Here is a 20,192-nt window from a genome sequence, read left to right as displayed (position 1 = left end):
TTAGATGGTTGATAAAGAACTTAGTATCCAACACTGTATCTCTAGAAAGATCAATGTTGCCAAATGAATAATGTTTTGTACTGCATATATGACTGTACAGTGTTATCACTGTTAAGCCTCTGATGACAATTTTAGAACCAACTTAGGGGTCAGTTTTCCATCTTCTTGCATATATGCTGATGCAAGGTGCCTGCTTTATCCTCAACAAGATAATAAAGAACAGGGAAGCGGATCCCTCAAGGCTGTGTCCTGATTTGTCATTCCCAAATGTTCATACATGTCAGAACATTGGGAAATATGACCCAACTGCTTAGACCCTCTGGGCTCTAACCTTCTCTTTTAAGACAGGAGAGGTACCATTTCTAAAAACAGAATTTAGGTGGGTTTTTCTATATCTACCTAGAAAGGAAGGCCAATTTTGATCAATCTATAGCTTGTTTTCTACTCCATATCAAAGTGTTAGATGGAAAGACATATTAAGAAATGGAAGTTGTATGTTGGTTGTTATTGATACTATTTTTACTCAACGTGCACTCAAATAATTGCTTTCCTTCCCCAATTACTTCATTTTGGTTCTATGTGTCTATATTAGGTAACCAAAAGAGAATAATAGAGTATTGTTGGTATGAAAAATCTGTGGACTTGCTGGGCATGGTGGGGCTCCCCTGTGATCTCAGTGGCTAGAGAAGATCCTTGGCAGGAGGCTCATGAGTTCAGAGCCAGCCTCAGCAACTTAGTGGGGCTCTAAGCAACTCAGTAAGACCCTGTCTCTAAATAAAATATTTTAAAAGGTGGCTGGTGTTCAATCCCCAGTACCAAAAAAGAAAGAAAGAAAGAAAGAAAGAAAGAAAGAAAGAAAGAAAGAAAAATGAAAATCTATGGCCTCAATAATATATAAGCCATGCTAAAACTGTTACATCTGTCTTCCCTCATTTCCTCAACTCAACTCCCTTTTCCTGATCTCAGAGACCTCCCTTTTCTTAAACTTTTCAGTGCTATTTAACTCAAGCTACTTATTAAGAATTTTTTCAGCTCCTGCACATAACTGTATTGCCATTTTCTTCCTCTGGGTATTCTGCTGATCATTGAACATTTTTAACAGGTTTCAATGAAACTAAAACTACCAAAGTGCATCCTATTCTTAATGAGAACCCAATTCCTGAGCCCGTTAGGACATAGGGAGGAGATTTCTTTTTGTGCTCAATTTTGTAAGGAGGAGAAAATAGACTAATCTGATGTCCTCACAGCTGACCAGTAAGTGGTCCCCACCTTTTACATGGGTTCACTTCTCATAGGTTCAGTTATTTTTGATCAACTGTGGCCCAAATATACTAAATAAATGGAAATTTCCAGAAACAAACAATTTCTGTTTTTTAAACTGTACACTGCTCTGAGTAACATGATGAAATCTCATGCCACTGTAGCCCATCTCACTCAGGAGGGGAATCATCTCTTTGTACAGCATATGATATAATGAGATTTTTTGAGAAAGAGAGAGAGGCACTACATTCACATGACTTTGGTTATAAAAAGTTGTTATAATTGTTGTACTTTATTAGTAGTTTTTGTCAGTAATCTTTCACTATGCATAATTTATAAATTAAACTTTATCATAGGCATGTATGTATAGGAAAAAACAAAATACACACAGGATTTGGAGGTGTCTGCAGTTTTATGCATTCATTGGGAGGTCTTAAAACATATCCTCTAGAGATTAAGGGAGGTTTGCTGTGATAAGAAATCATCTTGAGAGACAGAACCACTTCCACTTAAAAACCAGTTGATTAGCAGGTTGAGGGGAAAGGAAACAAAGCCTCAAAAGTGATATTAGTTAGGAAGAGGCTATGAAATCCCTTATTAGCCATATAAAGTCATAAGATTAAGAGTGGAATGTTGTCTCCCAGGGGTAAGAGAGGGTTACCACACTCTTATCCCTCCGATTCTTTGCAATTCCCTTGATGATAACACTGAAAGAAGTAACCATGTTACTCATTTTATTGCATGTATTTATATTCTAATGAATATTATCTGATTCTTTTGTGTTCCAAAAAAACATGCCCTTTTGCACTTCTACTCTTCTTTCTCCCAAGAATCTGCATAAGAAGTGAAGGCATGTTTGCATCTGATACATTTTAGTAATTTTCATCAGTGTCTTCACAGTTCTGCTTCACTTTCTTTTCTAACTTTGTAGCCCCTTCCTCTCTCTGTTCAACATGGCAAAGAATGGAACAGTTTTGAGTTTTAGAAAGCCCTGCCCATCTGGGAATAGGGAAATTGTAATGGATGCACAGGTGCTAGACATGGGCACTTGGAGAGGTCTGCATGAATCCCTACAGAGCAAGGTGAGAGCTTAGTTATAATGAGACCTGCCCAGCTGGAACTTTTGACTTCATCCTTGTCTTGCACAAATGAGAAATAGAAGACCAGGTAGATGAATTGACTTGGCCATGTTTGTACATTTTATATCCTCAGATCTGGAATTTGAGAAGTGTCTCTGCCCCCAGATTTGTTTCGATGATTTCAGGAGATCCTAATTACAGTGAAAGGGCTTTGCATGCTGCCATGCATGAAGAAAGTTTGAGCTATTATTTTTCTGGTTAATTAACAAAAATACTCTCATAAAATGTCTGTTGCATCCTCTCTTCTCATAGTGCAAGATTTTGTGTAACACGACATCTGGCTTTATGATTTCTAGTAACATTGCCCACAAGTGTTACAGATGCAGGCATCATAGACTCCTGGCAGCCCAGCATGAGTAACCATGGAGAAGGGTTGGAGAGAGTCCAGTATTTGGACTCTGTGAGGTCAGCTCTTTTCTCAGAGACACATGGTTTAGGATAGATGCCTACTATCATGTGTCTTCACCCCCAGCAACCACTATTTACCAACTGGTTACGGTCATGGATTCAGTACCATAATATATACAACAGGTCTAGGAGGAATTTAATAAAAGACAGATAAAGAAAATGCATTGGTCCTTCCTTCAAAAATACCACACAGCATAGTGAGAGTGATGATAGAGCTGCGTAAAGTGCAGCATTGAGAGTTGAACCAAAGGGAAGGTTCATGTGGGTAAGGAAGTGGAAAGGAGCTTTAGGAAAAGGACACAGTGTGAAATGGGTCAAGAGCATGGCATACCATCCCACAGTGAGGAAGTTGCAGTAAATCTGCAAACACTTAGTATAATATGACACCTGTGCAAAACAGTGGGTCTAAATGAGCTTGGAAGTATGAGCTGCAACCCAGACCTCAGATCCTGGTATGTGCTTCTGAACTGTTTCAGCTTTATTCTGAAGTCAATGGGAACCCGTGACAGGTTTGAACCAGTGCATCTCACATACATTTGTTAGAAAGGTACCATCAACATGTCAGAAACAGTATAGAGTGGAGAGAGGTTGAGCCTGGATGCAGTAGGCTAGGTAGAAGAGTGTGCTGTAGCTGTGTGTCTATCCAGGTAAGGTGAGCCTAGATTCTGCACCCACCCTCTCTGACTGCCTTGTGTCCAGAAGGTGGCCAATTTGCATTGAGATTAGGGAACAAACAATTTGAGCTTGTTGAGAGTTCAAGATCAGGAGAATTTATTCAGGGAAAGAACCAGTTTGCCTGTGTCCCACCTGGAATCCCTTTCTACAAAAACCAGTTAATATTGAACATCATCAAAAGCACCAAGTGGCTCAGTAAAGGCCTTGGATAATCCTTTGCCCAGTGTTGATGTAAATAGATTGCTCTGGAGGGAATGACAGATGTGTCTCTGATGCCCCCAAATTGATCCCTCCTGTTCACCTACTACTCTACCCCTCCATCTCTGTGCCTGCCTCAGGGACATGCCTTACTCTTTCTGCCTGCCTGGAGCTTTTAGGTGCAAAAGAAAGACAGTACCCCTCCTTCATTTAAGAGGAACTTCCTGCTTCTGGTTCCTCGTCAGCCAGTGTACTCCCAGGGTTAAAATTGGACCTATTTAGTTTTTTTTTTTTTCTCTGTATCCATCCAGTGTTTATCATCCAATTGTCTGTGCAGGCCCCCTGCCTTCTTTCATTTAAGTAGCTGTTATCTTCTTTGTATCATAAGCTCCTAAAATATAGAGAGTAAGGAATATGTTTTGTTCTGACGAGTGAGCACTGCATCTCCACAGGCATACGAGCACAATAAATAAATGTGTAATGTTGAGTGTGGTGATGCAGACATGTATTTGGCTACTTGAAAAATAATAATGAAGAGAGGGGACGACTGCATTTCCACACAGAAGGATGGCAAATGTTAACACCTTCCTGCTCCTGCAGAGGCCTTTATGCCTTCCCTTCCCTCCATACATATGCTGACTCTCATACAACATGAAGAACAGGGTGGGAAGGGAATCTTTCCCCCATTTCATACATTGGAAACTGAGTCACAAGATGACTGGGGAAGCAGGCCTGTCTCAGCAGAAAAGATGTTGAAACAGGACTCAGGTACCTTGACTCCAAGGAAATCACATCAACAGTCCTGGGCTTGGTTGCTGCCTCTCTCAAATATGAATGCTCTCACTGAGGTGATATCATATAAAATACTGGGACGCATGGCAGCTTCCAGATGGTAGAGATCTTGTTAAAATCTGAGTAACACCCAACACATTGTCAAGCTTGCAGAATGTTCACCACAGAATCTCTTTCAGAATCCACTATCCAGAAGATACCGTTATTTTATCTTGGATTAAGAAATCAGGAGATGCAGCTCTCATCACAAATCTTTTTTGAAATAAATAGCTAAATAGCCTTAGGCTTGTGAGCAAAACAGACACATAGTCTTAATCTCTTTTGGTTCTTTTTGGTAGGTTATCTCCCGTGTCCCTCCATGTGCCAGATTTATACTCATTTTAAAAGTTTTCTCCATACACACCACTTCTGCAGGACTCTCCTTGGCCCATCAGACGAGGCTAATTTTCCCAATGCATGTCTACTTGCTGTGCAGTACCATTGTATTCTATCATATAGAAGTGTCATGTGTCTTCATGTCCTCCTCTTTCTATGCTCCTCTTGTGCATGAACAGAATGTGTGTCTGTCTTGCTTGCTTATGTATTGAATCCCTTTAGTATTTAATGATGCATGACACATAGTAGGTGTTTAATAAATAAATGGGTAGATAAATGGATTAAATACCTATTCAAATGCACCTCAATTTATCCACATCACTCTGAGTAGAAAGGCTATATATTCAGTGGGCCTGAAAAATGCGTAGGAATCTTATGAGCCACAAATACTCCTAACACACAGCCCCTCCTGTCAGCCTTGCTCAACTTCCTCCTTTTGCCAGAAGAGATTATCTGCTTAGATATGGCATAGTATGAACAAGACCACACATATTTTGGAAAAGTAAAGTAAAAAACCTCTCAAAGAAGGGGAAACTTCAGTATTCCCATTGTGACTGGTGGTGACTGGCTTCCCTATCCTTGTAATTTTCTCTCTGTTGCATGTTCTTTACCACTTCCAAATATATTATTTTCTTTTGATGTTACTGGGGATTGAATCCAGGAATAGTCATCCCTTTTTATAAATATGAGAAAGGGTCTCTTGCTAAATTGCCCAAGCTGGCCTCAAATCTGCCATCTGCTTTCTTCAGCCTCCCAAGTAGCTGAGATTACAGATGTATGCCACCATACCAAGGGTAAATATGATTTTTTATACTTTCATTCTTCCTTCCCAGGCCCCTTTAATAGCAGCTCACTCTACAGCCCAAAGCAATGTCCTCATGTAGCATGCTAGGGCTTATCCCTTTCTGGACATCTTGTTCTGTCCTTACAGAACCCTACTCATATCAGACCAGAACTCTTGTCTGGGGTATGTGCCATATTTACATCCACAGCTCTGGGTACCAGTTTCTTCCTAGGGAGACATTCCACCTGTTCTTGATTTATCTACATGTACTTTTCATTCAAGGTATGCTCAGGAATGAACCCTTCATAAGATTTCCGATCTACACATCCATGTCCCCAACTAAATTCTTAAAACTCTCCCAGGTGTCCCTCTTCAGTACTGAGGGCTGGCTGGATTGTATCAGCCTTAATGTGGGTGTCCCACATCCCAGAAATGAGCTCAGGCCTCCAAGCCTCCACTTGGACCAGAATGGCCCCTCTACTCCTGAGGGTAGGCTCTAGAAAGCCACTTTCTTCTCTCCCAGGGTCAGAGGACACTGACTGTACCCTTGCTCCCAGTGCTTGACTCCAGAACAACTTAACTTGTTCTAGTATCTTCCCTTCTCTGCAGCCCACCAAAATGCCACCCACACCCTCTCTCTAAGGGTTTCTCCTTCTAATCCCAAAGTGTCAGTGAGAACTACAAATAGAAATGTCTTTATTCTGGTTCCCAAGAAGCAGAGCCAGAGATGAGGATTAGTGTACAGGTGGCGTTTTAGGGAAGTGGCCCTAGGAAAGGGAGCTGGAGGAGTGGGGGAAGCAGGGAAGGGCGAAAAGCTCTTGAGTTAGGCAGAGTGGCTAGGGCTCTTCCTACTCCCACTCAGAGTGATGTTGGTGCTGGGGGATATGCTAACTCCAGGGCATTTGCACCTCCCTGTGAGAGGGTGTGAAGAGGCCAGGAGCCTAAAGGCAAACCTCCAAAGAGAATAGAATGCGTGGGCTGTTAGAAGCAGAAGCACAGAAACCTGGGGAGAACCTCAGAGCTGAAAAAGGAGGCCTAAGAAAATTGGGCTGTACAGCAACTACTGCTGTGTTTTGTGTAGGTGGGAAAGGCACAGAGACCAGATCAAAATACCAGAGACCCAGGCTTGGAATCCTACCTCCCGTCTGAGCTGGGCTTGTGGCTTGAACCTTCAGATTTCCGCGAAGGGCTTGCACACCTCTTCTCCGCAGACCTGAGTGTCCTTTCCTCACTTTCCATACCCGTTTCCTCCAGTGTTGCCTCTTTTGGTCAGTGATTAAGGTGGAACATTGCAGTGCTCTTTCCCTTGGTTGAAAATACCTTATGAGACTTCTTTGTTTTTTTTCCACTTGGCCTAGAAGAGGGACTTTTAGAGTTTTCCACAGTATTTGTACAAAAGACAGATAAAGCAAGAGCTGGCCAAGAGCTCCAGTTGGTCCACATCTCCCTACTTCCCCTCAGTCCTCATTGCAGTATCTTCAAAAGTCATTTCTTTCATAGAAAGGGTAAGGGGCAGGAGATGACCATGGCTGGTCCTACTGGCCTGTGGTAACAAACTGTTTTAAGACATCACTGTTCCTCTGAGAGGGAATTCTAAAAACAACCAACTATCCTAGGGTTGTGGATGAAAAAATCCAACAGAAACTTTGCCAATGATGAGGTCTTCCACCTAGGTTTTCAGGATGGGCAACAGGGCTGCAGCAGGCTGAGCAGGGATTTTTTTCCCTCCACTGGGAGTTTTAGTCTTTCTGGGAGATATATCCTGCCCCCACTCCCAGAGGTATCACATCACCCAAATTAACTATCTAGAGAGATCCAATTAGCTTTTCTGCACTTAATGATTCTTGCATTCCCTTGACTTAGTGAATGCTGATTTTCCAGACCCTGGGGACTCCTTCCTTCTTTCCCCCTCACAGTCCTTTGGAGAAAGGAGAGGATGCTGTGGGCTTTTAAAAGACATTAACAGAGAAGGAAAAGCCCCCAGCTGCTCATGGGCATTTATGCACGTTGGTTCTGTCCTTCTGTTCTGTCTCTGTTTCACCTTCTCAGATGGCATAAATGGTGCTGTGTAACTGGGAGGCTTCTCTCCTGGAAGGAGGCCAGCCCACTTACCAGCTGCCTCCTTCCAACTAGGCCCTGGGCAATCATTTAGACATAGTGGCACTACCAAAAGGGGACATGATGTGTGGCTAAGATCACTTAATGTTAGAACAGAGAAAGCCCCGCCCCCCACCCCTTAACTCAAGGGTAGCCCCTGTCACTCTGAAATTGTCGTTTTAACCAGCCTGCTCTTCCTATATATCGTGGGTTTTGATAAAGCAAGGGGCCGATTCTTATTGGTCATAAGCCAGATTGTTTTCTTTTTATTCTCTTCCTCTCTACAAATACAGTACACAACCCTGTGTATACAGGGTCAAATGGTTCCTCATGTACACAGTCACTTGGGTGGAATACTAGGCTGTCTTCATGTGGACCACATAGGACTGCCTGGATAATAGGCTTCACCCTTGCTAGATAGAAAAAAAAATACCACCTACTCTTGGTCTGAGGCATGATTTCAGTCTCCTAAACTATGAGGATCTTTCCTCAGGTAGTGTTCAAGTCTTAAATATAGATGATGTCCCACAGTGATAGTCAAGTGCTAGAGACATATGCAGGCCTGGGGGAAAGGCCGGAAAGTTGGTCTCAACAAGGGGTTGGAGATGGAACTAGCTTGAGGAGTGGGACTAGGGGTGGAAACACACTGGCTTCAGTAGAGGTTGATGTGCCACGTTTGAAGTTTTCAGATAAGGGCAAACTTATTTATCACATCAGGCCCCGGGTATGGGAGGAGCAGGGCATTGCTAGCCCCTTTTCTAATATGGCAGTTTGTGCCTGGTATATACACTATCTAGCCTGGTCAAATGCCCAATCAAGTTCTGGCTAAGCCAATGCCATTGTAAATATCATCCAGTCAGGACAACTACTAATAGAGTTTTTCATACAGATACCCTGTCAGGCTGTATCTAATTTGTCCAGGAACTGAACAAATGCTCATCTCATGTGTGGGCTAGACAGGATAAGAGAGAGTCAAGGGTAGAGGAGAGACTACAGATAGATTGGTTTCCTGGAATGTCTCTTTTCCCTCCTAGCCCCTTTCTTGCGAGGTAGGGCAGCTCACTGAACAAGAAGTGGGCAAGCTCAAGTCTGGTGCTATTTGTAACTATTTCTCATTTTGTTTTTTTGTCTTTCATTTTTCATTTTGTTTCTTTGTCTTCAGGAGAAAGTGAAAAATATTTCATATGGTACACTTTACAAATGCCTACTTAGCTGGGGTTCCTTGGGAAAAAATGTCATGCTGAAGTTGAGTAATTTCAGAAGAATTTAATAAAGTAGTTATTTACAAAGGCACAGCCTGATAAGGGACAGTTAGGATCTGTGACCTGGTAACAGGAGATACCATTAACACTTTGAGCCCTGAAGGGATAAAGGCTTTGTGGAGAGAGCCACTGGCCAGGGGTTGTGATTTCTGATGGAGAGACAGAGCCTGTGATCTTTGATGAAAGGACAGAGCTCTCCTTTCTCCTTCACCCCATCTCCTGCCACTCAAAGAACACTAGGCCACTAGAAGAATCCCATGGGAAGTGGGGCAGAAAGGGTTCTGCCTATGGGATCACATAAGTCACTCTGCAGTGGATGTGAGGGGCTCACAGAGGTCCTATGAAAGGAGCCACTGGCTTCATCTCTCCTCACTCTCCCTTTCTGCATAGCCCACATCTCCATCCAAACTTCCTGTTGAGCAAGCTTCTTCCACTTTCCTTGGCTACCACGACATTCACCAAGATCCAAACTGCCCTGAAGGTAACTGGAGTCATTGTGTGTGTCCTTGTAATAGAGAAGCAAATGGTATACACTGATTATCCCCCATTGGAAATGCTTGGGACCAGAAGTATTTCAGATTTCAGATAGTTTTTTTAATTTTGAAATATTTGCATATACATAATGAAATATCTTGGGAATGAGACCCAAATGTAAACACAACTTATTCATGCTACATGTATAATTTAGACAGAAAGTAATATTATACAATATTTTAAAATATTTCGCTTGATACAACATGGCATGGTGTAGAATTTTTCACTTGTGGTATCATGATGGAACCCAAAAAGTTTCAGATTTTAGAGCATTTCAGATTTGGGGATGAGGAATGTTCAATTTGTATATGCCTTTTTGTCTTCTCGGAGCTCCACAAATTACAAAAACATTGAAGCATGAGCTTTCTCCTACCAATATATAACTGGATAAACTCTGTTTGGAGAGCAATCATAAGGGATAAAGGAAAAGTCCAGAGAAAGAATAGGGTTGAATGTGAAATGATATTTAAAATTGGTCTTGGTAGAAGAATAGAAATTTATCTAAAAACTAATAAGGCTTTCAGGTGACCTGGCCTTATATTTGGAGGTTGAGAGTAGACTCTTGCATGTTTACTTGCGGTCCCTATAATACGTTGGAGATGCCCTCACATTTCCTCAATCATCTGTTGAGTCTTCTTGCTGCATAGATGGAACATAGAGTTATTGAATAAAGACATGGCTACTGGGAGCTATGACTTACAAATATTGTGTGACCTATTGATCAATGTTGTGCTTCCTTCAGGATTTGGATTAGTATTGGGTTTTTGCAACTTGCACAAATCAAAATGCTATGCCATTCGTTTCAGAAAAGTCATGACCCACCTAACTGAGTAGATTTTTGTTGTTGTTGTTGTTGTTGTTGTTGTTAATGGTGCTACTTCTTTGAATGGGCAGTAAGGACAGATGGTTAAGTGTGCTTAGGGAAAGCCCTTCAGAAATTCCACAGAGCAAAACCTTTTTGCTTTATCCAATAGGACTCACAAAGAGGTAGGGGATTGCCTCCTTCATGCTAGTTGCCAGGTATAGTGGAGGGGTGTATACCTGTGTTGGTAGGTGCCAGTTGGTAGGGGCATACAAAACAAATGTCCTCACAGCTAGGGCCTTTACTGGACCTCATCATCTATTATCTCTTAGGAGTTTGTGAAAATGGAAGATTTTAATCAAATAATTAGCCAGTGAACTTATATTTATTGTGTCCTTACATTGGACTCTGTACAATATTCTACAGGAGCACAAGGGGAAATAAGGCATGGCTCAGGTCTTTCAAGAACCTGCAGTCAAGTCAGGGATGTAACATAGATATATCACTAAAATAAGGAAGCAGTATATATAATAGAGTGCATGACAGTATTATTTGTTGAGTTTCTACAATATACAAAGCAAAGCATTAACATGTGCGGTTCCCTTTCATCTTCTCATTACCTCTTACACAGAAGGAAGATTTATTTCTACTACACATGATGTAGATGCAACTCAGTGAAGTGAGATAACCTGAGACCTCAGAGGCAACAAGAACCGCATTGGGTCTTTCATTCCTGCAGTCAGGCTTCAGAGCCTTTTCTCATTCCTCTTCCCAACCCTCCCTCTGACCACCACTACCAGCTAGCAGCGTGGAGGTCATAGGATAGTATGCTTACAACTGTTTCTGATTTTTGTTTCCCTCCCCCAGCCTTTTCACCTCTATCATAAGTGAGTCCTGTGATTCTACCCAGGTCGCCTTGTCATTATGTTCACAGTTAGGAAAGATTTCATAGCACACATATGTTTACTTATGTGAAGCAAAAACAGCAACAGTTGGGAGATATAAGGCCCATGTGATCTGAGTGTTAACTTGTGTTTTTGTCTCTGTAAGATCCAAATAGATTTTGTACACTCTAAAAAATATCCAGCAGGGTCAAAATTAACACCATCAGTAGTGAGGGTGTTTTGCTATAAAGAATTAAGGCATTAGCTGGTATCAGAATTTTCATTGTATCCGTCTGAAACATCCTGGCTTGTTTGTTTCTTGGTTTCCTCGGAAAACACCTCCCTGAAAAAGCAGATGTGAAAGATGCATATGGGGTGATCCCAATCCCCTGGAGCTGAGTGTGGGTATTCCAAGCCATTCATGTAATATTTTGCTGTGAAAATTCAGGTGGGGCGGGGCACAAACCAAATGACCAGAAGAACCAAACTCAGGGGCAGCTGGAGCATTTCAGTGTGATAAGAGGTGATTGTGACCAGGTGCTGTGAAGGATGGAGGCACTTATTTTGCTGTGGTCTCAAGCGTGCTGCCTTTCAAAAGCTGTTAAAGAGCCATTTGATAGAAGGAACAGTTGGATTGCACACTGTCTGGATCCATTATTGCCTTCAGATCTTCAGGTAGGTGCGATTAAGAAAGGCCAAGCTTGGATTTTTCTCTCCTTTCTTCAGTAATCTCACTCTTTATTTCAATACTCTCTTTGTCTGTAGAAGGTTACAAACAGTTAATTTTGCTCCATTTTTATTCTAATTCCCAGGTTCATATCTCTCTTTTTCTCCTCTCATCCTAAATCCGAAAGCATAAGCCTTGAGTTCATACTTCTATGGTTTTATTTCTGCAGCATACATCCCGGGCTTCCTTAATAGTTTTGTGGTATTCTTCATTATATAAATGCAGCATGTGTAATAAAGCCACTTTCATCAGCAAGACATTAAGGATATAGAGGACTGCATTTTTAGAGATTTGGGACAATAGATGCAGTAGCTGAAAATTACAGTTGATACAGCTTTCTCTACCATATTCTGTGTTCTGGTTCATGGCTAAACATGTGCTCATATGGCAGGATCCTCTTTTGGCCAACTACACATGGCAATTTTCATCATTAAAGAGAATGCATTGACAATTTATATGAGGAGGGGGGAGGATGCCCTCAATAATCCATGCTCAACTAGAATACATCTATTCACTAAGAGTTTCTAGAAGAAATTTCTCTAGAAGAAGAACAAGAAATACACAAACACATATACGTACATACACTGATAAAGTATATGTAGACTGAACTGGCAAATGAATGTCTCTTCAAGGCTTTCTGTCTGGATGCTCCAGATGCTGAATAGGCTAGGCCAATGGCTGTCCATTGGGATCACATGCAGGAGGGACTGGTGGTGATGGAAAAGTCACTCAGAAGTGCCAAAGGCTGATGGCCAGTGACTGAGTGGCTGGCATTGAAGCTGGATAACCAAAAGCTACCAGAATGGAGGGGAGCTGGGAGATCCAGGGTCCAATCCAGAATCCTTGGGCACACTAAGGTTGTTCTTGGTTCCTTTTATCTTATTTGTGTTGGGCAGGGAGGATGTTGAAGTGGAAAGGTGGTACGTATCAAGATTGTGAAAAAGGTGAGAGACTTTCAAAGTTTATTCTGGACCTTCCCTCCCTTCTGTCTCCCATCTCTCTTCCTGGCCTGCATTCTGTCAACATGGGACTGTTCCTCTGATATCTGAGAAGTAAACATCTCCATCTTTGTTCACCTGTCATGGACAGAAAATTATGACATCTTATTTACTCCTATTTAATCATATATTTAATTTCCTTCTTGAAGAAGGTGAAATAAAATCATGTGTTTGAGGAGTCATTTGATAGAAGAACCATATTAAGGACAGTATCTGAATAAAGGAACATGTTGGCTTAATTCCCCAATCCCAAATTTCTACCTAATCCCTATCCACCAAAGCACTTGCTCTGACTGAGAGAGCAATTATGCTCATTTTCACTTTTTTTTTTCTTTAACCTAGGAGAAATGTCTCTTCTGCATTGTTATGGAAACTGGATAAATGAGACAGATAGATGGGGGCAGGTATGAGGAGGTGACAGGAGTTGGCTGCCAAGTTACCTTTGTGATCCATCTCTGCAGAAGCCAGCGTTAATTCCGTGGAGACTCAGCAAGACTGATATCCAGCAGTGACAGTTTGGACATCTAAACATGACCTTGGATGTGCCCAAAACCGCAGCTGAAGTTATGCCAGCTTTTCAGCGTAGTATATCACAGGGGCCGCATAACTGTGCTGGAAATTGGCTATGTTCTGAGCGCTAGTGTACTGCAGAGGAACCTCTTTGGCTTTGTAATGCAATGCGGTGTGGTGGGAACACTTCTGTTTTAGTCGATTTTCAATAATTAGATGCTCACAAGAAAGCCCAGGACAGTCCTCATGTATTCCTCTTGAGGATGTGAGATGCCTGTGTTATGGCCATCAACAACAATTATTCACGTTACTTAGAGTCTGTTGGTCAGCATTTCCTGCACTATGGACATTTAACTGGTATCTGGTTGGAGAAAATCAACTAGGAGTCTGCTTCTGTTTTCCCAGAACACATTGGGTACAAGAAAGTTCTCTCCTGCAGCGTAATGAGAAATTGTTTCCAACAAGAGTCATTTCCTATTGCCCATTCACTCTCCTCCTCTCATTTCACCAGGAACCAGATATCTAAGTTATTGGTTTTCAAAGTAGGGGTCTCCAGATCAGCAGCATCTATACCACTTGTGATTATATCAGAAATGCATTTTCTTAGACCCCCCACCTCATAACTACTGGATGAGAAAAGTGCAGGCAGGGACTCAGCAATGACTAATGCTTTCAGATCATCCAGGAGTTGATGATTTAATTTGAATTTGAGAACCACCAATCTAGATGTTCTTTTGAGATCACATAAGGCCATTTAAGAATATCGAATTTGGAAAAAAAAAAACAGCATTGGTTATTCTTATTTCTACAGCTTAAATCAGTGTGATCATAATCAATACAGATGTTTCTTAGTCTCAATCTCATCTGTAAATTGTCAACAGTAAGTGAACGTGATCAAGTTTTTGAGATGCTAAAATTGCAGCTAATGGAATTGCATGGTAACCTAGCATATAGTAATATTTGTTCAATAAAGTATTGGCCATAAATGTGAATTTTAACCAGTTCCTTTCTGGGACCTACATGCAAGTCAGAGCAAGGAATGCTTGTTAACATAAATGGTGTCCCAGGTACATTACTAGTAAAGCAAGCTGTGGATTGTGTTGTTGCTCTTGAGGGATTTGAGATCAATGCCATTTTAAATCCATATTTCAGGAATGGCAGCCCAAGATGTAAGGGAAGGAACAGTGTCAGGAACCTTCTTCATTATCTGACCTTCTCTCCACTTGTTCCCTTCCAGAATATAGTCTGGATGTTATCATTAAAGCATAAAAGAAGGTTTTAGTACACTCTAAGCCACGCAGTGTGCATTTGAGTTACCTCGAGATCTTATTAAAATGCAGATTCCAATTCAATTCCTCTGATGTAGGGCATGGGATTCTGTATTTCTAACAAGTTCCCAAGTGATATTGAGCCTGCTGTTTGCTGATCACACTTTTGCTATCTTGGTGCTTTGCAAATGCTAATGTACACAAAATTTATCTCCAGATAAATGCTTCTCAAGAAGCCACCCAGGGACCATCTATACTGTCATCACCTGTGAGCTTCCTAAAGATACAGAATCCCAGATTCTACCTCAGATCTATGCACTCAGAATCCACATTTCATCAAGATTCCCTGACAGTTCAATAGTATAAAGAAGTTTGAGGTGCATTCATAGCTAGATTTCCAACTGTGATTACTTGCAGTGGGACCAGCAATTAGTTTCATGTTCTACTCTTACCATCTTAAAACTCTTACTAATTCTTGAGCAAAGGTCTCCCCATTTTCCTTTTGTTCCAGGCTCCAATAAATTATGTAGGTAATCCAGGATACACTATTCAACATCAAACTTTAGTGAGTACATGGCCCAACTTGCCCATTATTATGAATTTGTATTTCTGGTTTCCCAGATTCTGAATCAGTAGACTAGTGGGTGATAGAGGTTAAGTGCCTCTCATGTGATTCTGACATAACTGTGTTACACCCTTTTCCAGAAATAGTCTCCTTATCTTTCCCCAGTAGATCTTCCACCATTTTCATGCTGTATGTTTTACTGACATCAGAGACAATGCATCTCTTCTGAATTTCTAGAAAATTCAATAAGCAGCTCAAAACTTGCTGGATACCAGAGCAAAGTTTTTTTTTTTTTTTTTTTTTTTTTCTGGTTGAGCAATTTTCCCTGCAGGAGCTCTCAGCAAAACGTCCACCTGCACCTGAGTGGCCCTTCCATAGTGGTGTGACATTTACACAAGTAAAGTGGAAAGGATGCATAGTACAGGATGTCTCATCTCGAGAGGGACCAACTGCCTGAGGAAACTAGAAATAGCAATGTGAAGGTGCCCAGTATTAGCTCTTAGATTTTTTTTTTTTTTTTTTTTTACTTATGACAGATCGTTTTGAGAATAAAACAGAAGAAAAACCCCTCCCCACTAAAAATTAAGCTTTGTGCCTTCTGAGGAATACTCAGAACCAGAAATACAAAACACTGACTGAGAGATAGATCTGACTCCATTATTTCCGTGCTCTTACCTTGGGCAAGACCCAGATCATTTGGAAACTCCAAAGTCCTGGTCTCTAAACAGAGAATGGGTGAGAGCATCTACCTCACAGATAATGCAGGAATCAAATGAGACAGTGTGAATGTAAAAGTGCTTTGTATATTGCAATAGAATGTATAAATTTGAGGCATCATTATATGTACTGTGTAACATTGCTATTTCCAGCATTATAGTTAGGATCAGGATGCTGTATTTGTGAATTTGCCCTAAGGCCATAGAATATGTGTGGTATAGCAAGAGAGGGGAATGAATACAGACAGAAAGACATGATGAGGACTTGGTGAGATCTCTGGCAAATTTTAAAGTGTAGAAAAGAGAAGGAAGCTTCCACAATTTGAGGACTCCAGATGCAAAAATAAAAGAAAAGGAATCTATTTTTATATGTGCAAACAGTTTTGAGATTTGGGAAAATGCCTTTAGTCTAGCAATAATTGAACATTTCTGCCCCTGGGTGTAATGAAGATAAATAGCAATGGTGGTGGTCCATATTTAGTTTTGACTTCAGAAGCCTTCTGTCAGAATTTGCTATTCTGAGATGCATGGAATAATGGTTAGTAGTTAAAAGCTGGGTTTCTGATCTAGCACATATTATCCGTATGAATTGGAGAGTTATTCAGTCGCTCTGTTCCTCAATTCCTTCGCCAAGAGAATATATACCATAGAGTGGTTGTAAGCATTGCATGAATTAGTACACTCAAAACACCTAGACAGTAATTAGAGTGATTATAAGCATCCACAGCATGGGAATCCTTGGGCCAAGGGAAGGCCAGTAGTGCTAAAGGATCCAGCCATTCTGAGTATGCAAGATACCTCCAGGTTATAACTGAGAAGTTGTTTGAAGCAATCCTTTGCCTAGATAATTTCAGAGGCACTGAACTCCTTTGGACCTGCAAGTCTAAGACAACCAATATTCTGAGATTTTAATCCCAAAAGGCCTTGGCTACTGTGTTTCAGAAAGTTCACCAATAACAGATCAAAAAAGTAAATGTGTGTGTGTGTATACACACACACACACACACACACACACACACACACATACACAGACATAAGGGGGGAAAGATAAGGCTGAATAATAATCCTAGCCTTGCCATGACAACCCCACTCCCATGGCTCCTGTTTACTCCCTGATCTTTTGACTTACTTGTCTTTTCTTATCTTCAGGTGCACGATTGACAACCGGGTTACCCGGGTGGCCTGGCTAAACCGCAGCACCATCCTCTACGCTGGGAATGACAAGTGGTGCCTGGATCCTCGTGTGGTCCTCCTGAGCAACACCCAAACTCAGTACAGCATCGAGATCCAGAATGTGGATGTGTATGACGAGGGACCATACACCTGCTCTGTGCAGACAGACAACCACCCAAAGACCTCTCGGGTCCACCTCATTGTACAAGGTGGGTGAATCTTGGCTGGGAGGTCAGAATGGATGGCAAGAAAGCCTGTATATTAATGACTTTTTCATTGACCTTAATAGAGATGTATTCTTTTTATCCTACTCAGTGAGGACATCTTTCTGTTATTTTGTTTTTAGAAGCTGAATTTTGCAATCATTTGCCCATTGAATAGAACTTTTGTTTTCATTTTTGCTTTTATTCCAGAATATATTTTCATAGAAATTATCCTCTAATTATTGCTTTCCTTGTTTTTTTCTCCCCTAAGCATTTTTTTTTAATGTTTCATCCAGCTCCAAGATTGCTTTGTTAAGACCGGCGTTACAGTGTTCTTTTGGTGCTACACAGATTCCATAGCCTAGACCAGCCTTGACACAAAGCAGAGCCATCAAGGAGGCTCAGGGATCTTCCCTCAAGTGTATCCTTCCCAACCAGTCCCTTTGTTTCCGGTTTGCTTGCATTTTCTCTCATGCCTCAACCTTGGGTTTTGATTTGTCACTTCTCTTCTAAAATTGGTCAGATTCATTATGTTTTTGTTACAGCTTGGCTGTCCTTCCCTTCTGCACTTTTGAGGCCTCGTGTGTTTGTTTGGGTTCTTTTGTTGCTGCAGTTCATTTGGAGTTTGTCTCTGTGTATGTTTCTCTGCATTATGCTCTTTTGCTCAGAACTTGGGACAAAGCAGAATTGGTCCCGGAGCATTCAGATAATGCAGCCTGTGGATGCATTCCTAGTCAGTAAGAGCTTAGAGTCACAATGGGCTGCTTTCTGGCTGTGAGAACTGGATCAAGTTATCATTGTGCCTCACAGGTCTTTTCCTGTATAATGGGGTCTATGTGTGGATCAGGGGTGAGGATTAAATTTTACATGTACAGCACATAAAACACTTAGGAGAAGGCCTGGTCCATAGAAAGGCTACTTATGTGTTAGCTGTTGTGCTATTTAAAAAGTTCTTTTTTTTTCTTTCTATTTTTGAATGCTGTTGTTATTTTTTAAACTTTTTAGATAGGTTTCACTGTGGATTAAAAACATTTTATTATCTCAGAAGCTAAAGCCTCCAAGCAATTAAATGCCAGCTGCTCTGTTGGCGTTTCTTCATCCAGCCAGGTTCAATGAACTCCTTCCTTTCCTGGAGGTTCCTGAAGCTGACCCTTCCTGTTAGCATCCTTGAGAGAAGGGTAGAGCTATGGGAGGATTGGGTATAGGAAAATGGGAAACAGCATGGCTCAAGAAGGTAAAGCTCAACAAACTGGAAGAATCAGGGGAAAGCTAGCTATGCGAATGGAGGAGACAGCAAAACTTGCCTCGCGAATCCAAACTGTGAAAAGCAAGATAGGGTGAGCTGTAATAACAGGAGGACAGGCTAGAATGAGGGGAACATCAGGCCTTGCTTGGTAAGAGATGATGCCAGTTTGACATTGGAAGCTCTCACATTGTGGCAGAGTATGCTCACAAAAATTTTGTGTGTGTGTGTGATTTTTTTCCCTCACTCTTTTTTTTTTTCACCAAAGAAATCATAATGTTTTCTTTATTTTATTGGTTCTATAAATGAATAAGTCTTTATCAAGCTGCTACATGCAAATTGCATTTTTTAAAATAGAATTGCATAAAAGGTATTAAAGTATGTTATCCATACCAGGGTAGGAAATGTTACATGATATTGTTGTTTCAATGTCTGTCTGTTTTAATATAAATACATTTTTGTGGTAGACAAAATAAAGAATCACCAAACCATGGGAAGGTTTGGCAAATGTTCCAGTGGCACCTTCTGTAATGTCCACTAGACTGTGCTTTTTGAAGTCATTCCTAGGGCAGAATATCTAATAATGATAATGAAAGAGTAGGAACTACAAACAGGAATTTGCTTAGGAAGCAGAACATTTATGGATAGAGGAAAGGAAGGAATTACGAAAAATGCTAATGTCTCCTTTAAAACAAGACACTGTGGTTTATGGCAGATTTTTTTTTCCTTAAGTCACCCTCTGCACACACCCACACACTCCTGCCCTAATACTTGGTCGAAAGTCTTATACAAATTGAACATGTAATAAATGCTTATTGAAGAAAATGGCTGGAATTATAGTGTGAAGATCTTACATGGAATCCAGAAGAGAAAGTAGAGTACCTGGGAGATGGGATGATGGGAGGGGTGAGGGAATGTACTCTACATCCATCTTCACTCACGTCCAAGCTAATGGAAAATGTCTAATCCACATCTTGATGTTTACATCTGTGACTTGGCTAGGTGCCCTCTTAGCATGACACACCACCTCAAGTATTGGAATCTCATCTTGGGCTAATTTTCGAATGCTGATGGGCGTATTGATCTGGAAACAAGCTGGGTTAAAAAAGGCATTGGTCTTGTACACAGACTCAGCCCAAGCTAATCCGCTGTCAATATGCCTGGACTGAGTTTTATTGACACTTTAATGAATAGAGGACCATAGCTTTTCCAGAGTCAACCTGTCCCCCTTCTTCAAAGCAATCAGACAAACTAAATAGAACCAGACTCCTCTGTTTCTGTATTGGAAAGAAGATACACTACCATCTAGGATTTAAAAAAGAAATATATTTATCTTGGGATCATTTATTATACTGAACAGAAACCCTAATTCCCCTAGCAGAAGCTGGCTGTCTAGATTTAAGTTGCTTTTCAATCCTGAACAGAACCCTGCTGGAATGCAAGTCAGATATATTAAGTTTTCAAAATGTTATTGTAATCATTAAAGAAAAAAATATAAAAGCAGCAACAGAAGAGAACTAACCTGATACTCTGCCTAGGTGTATGTGTATTTATGTCTGTGTAGTCGATATTATATATA

At 41.0% G+C, this 20,192-nt stretch overlaps 1 protein-coding gene across 5 annotated transcripts in view; it reads left to right on the top strand.

Moving 5' to 3' along the window:
- The window catches only part of Ntm (neurotrimin), a 403,982-nt gene that overhangs the window by 208,854 nt on the left and 174,936 nt on the right, over positions 1 to 20,192 (top strand). For all 5 annotated transcript variants that reach the window (XM_076843558.2, XM_076843557.2, XM_076843554.2 and 2 more), the window contains one exon: positions 17,144 to 17,376. In XM_076843558.2, the coding sequence (XP_076699673.1) occupies positions 17,144 to 17,376 (233 nt within the window). The remainder of the gene's footprint in view (positions 1 to 17,143; positions 17,377 to 20,192) is intronic.

This window comes from Callospermophilus lateralis, chromosome 2, assembly GCF_048772815.1.
Source record: "Callospermophilus lateralis isolate mCalLat2 chromosome 2, mCalLat2.hap1, whole genome shotgun sequence".
NCBI classification, from domain to species: Eukaryota; Metazoa; Chordata; class Mammalia; order Rodentia; family Sciuridae; genus Callospermophilus; species Callospermophilus lateralis.
This window is presented reverse-complemented; position numbering and strand designations above follow the sequence as displayed.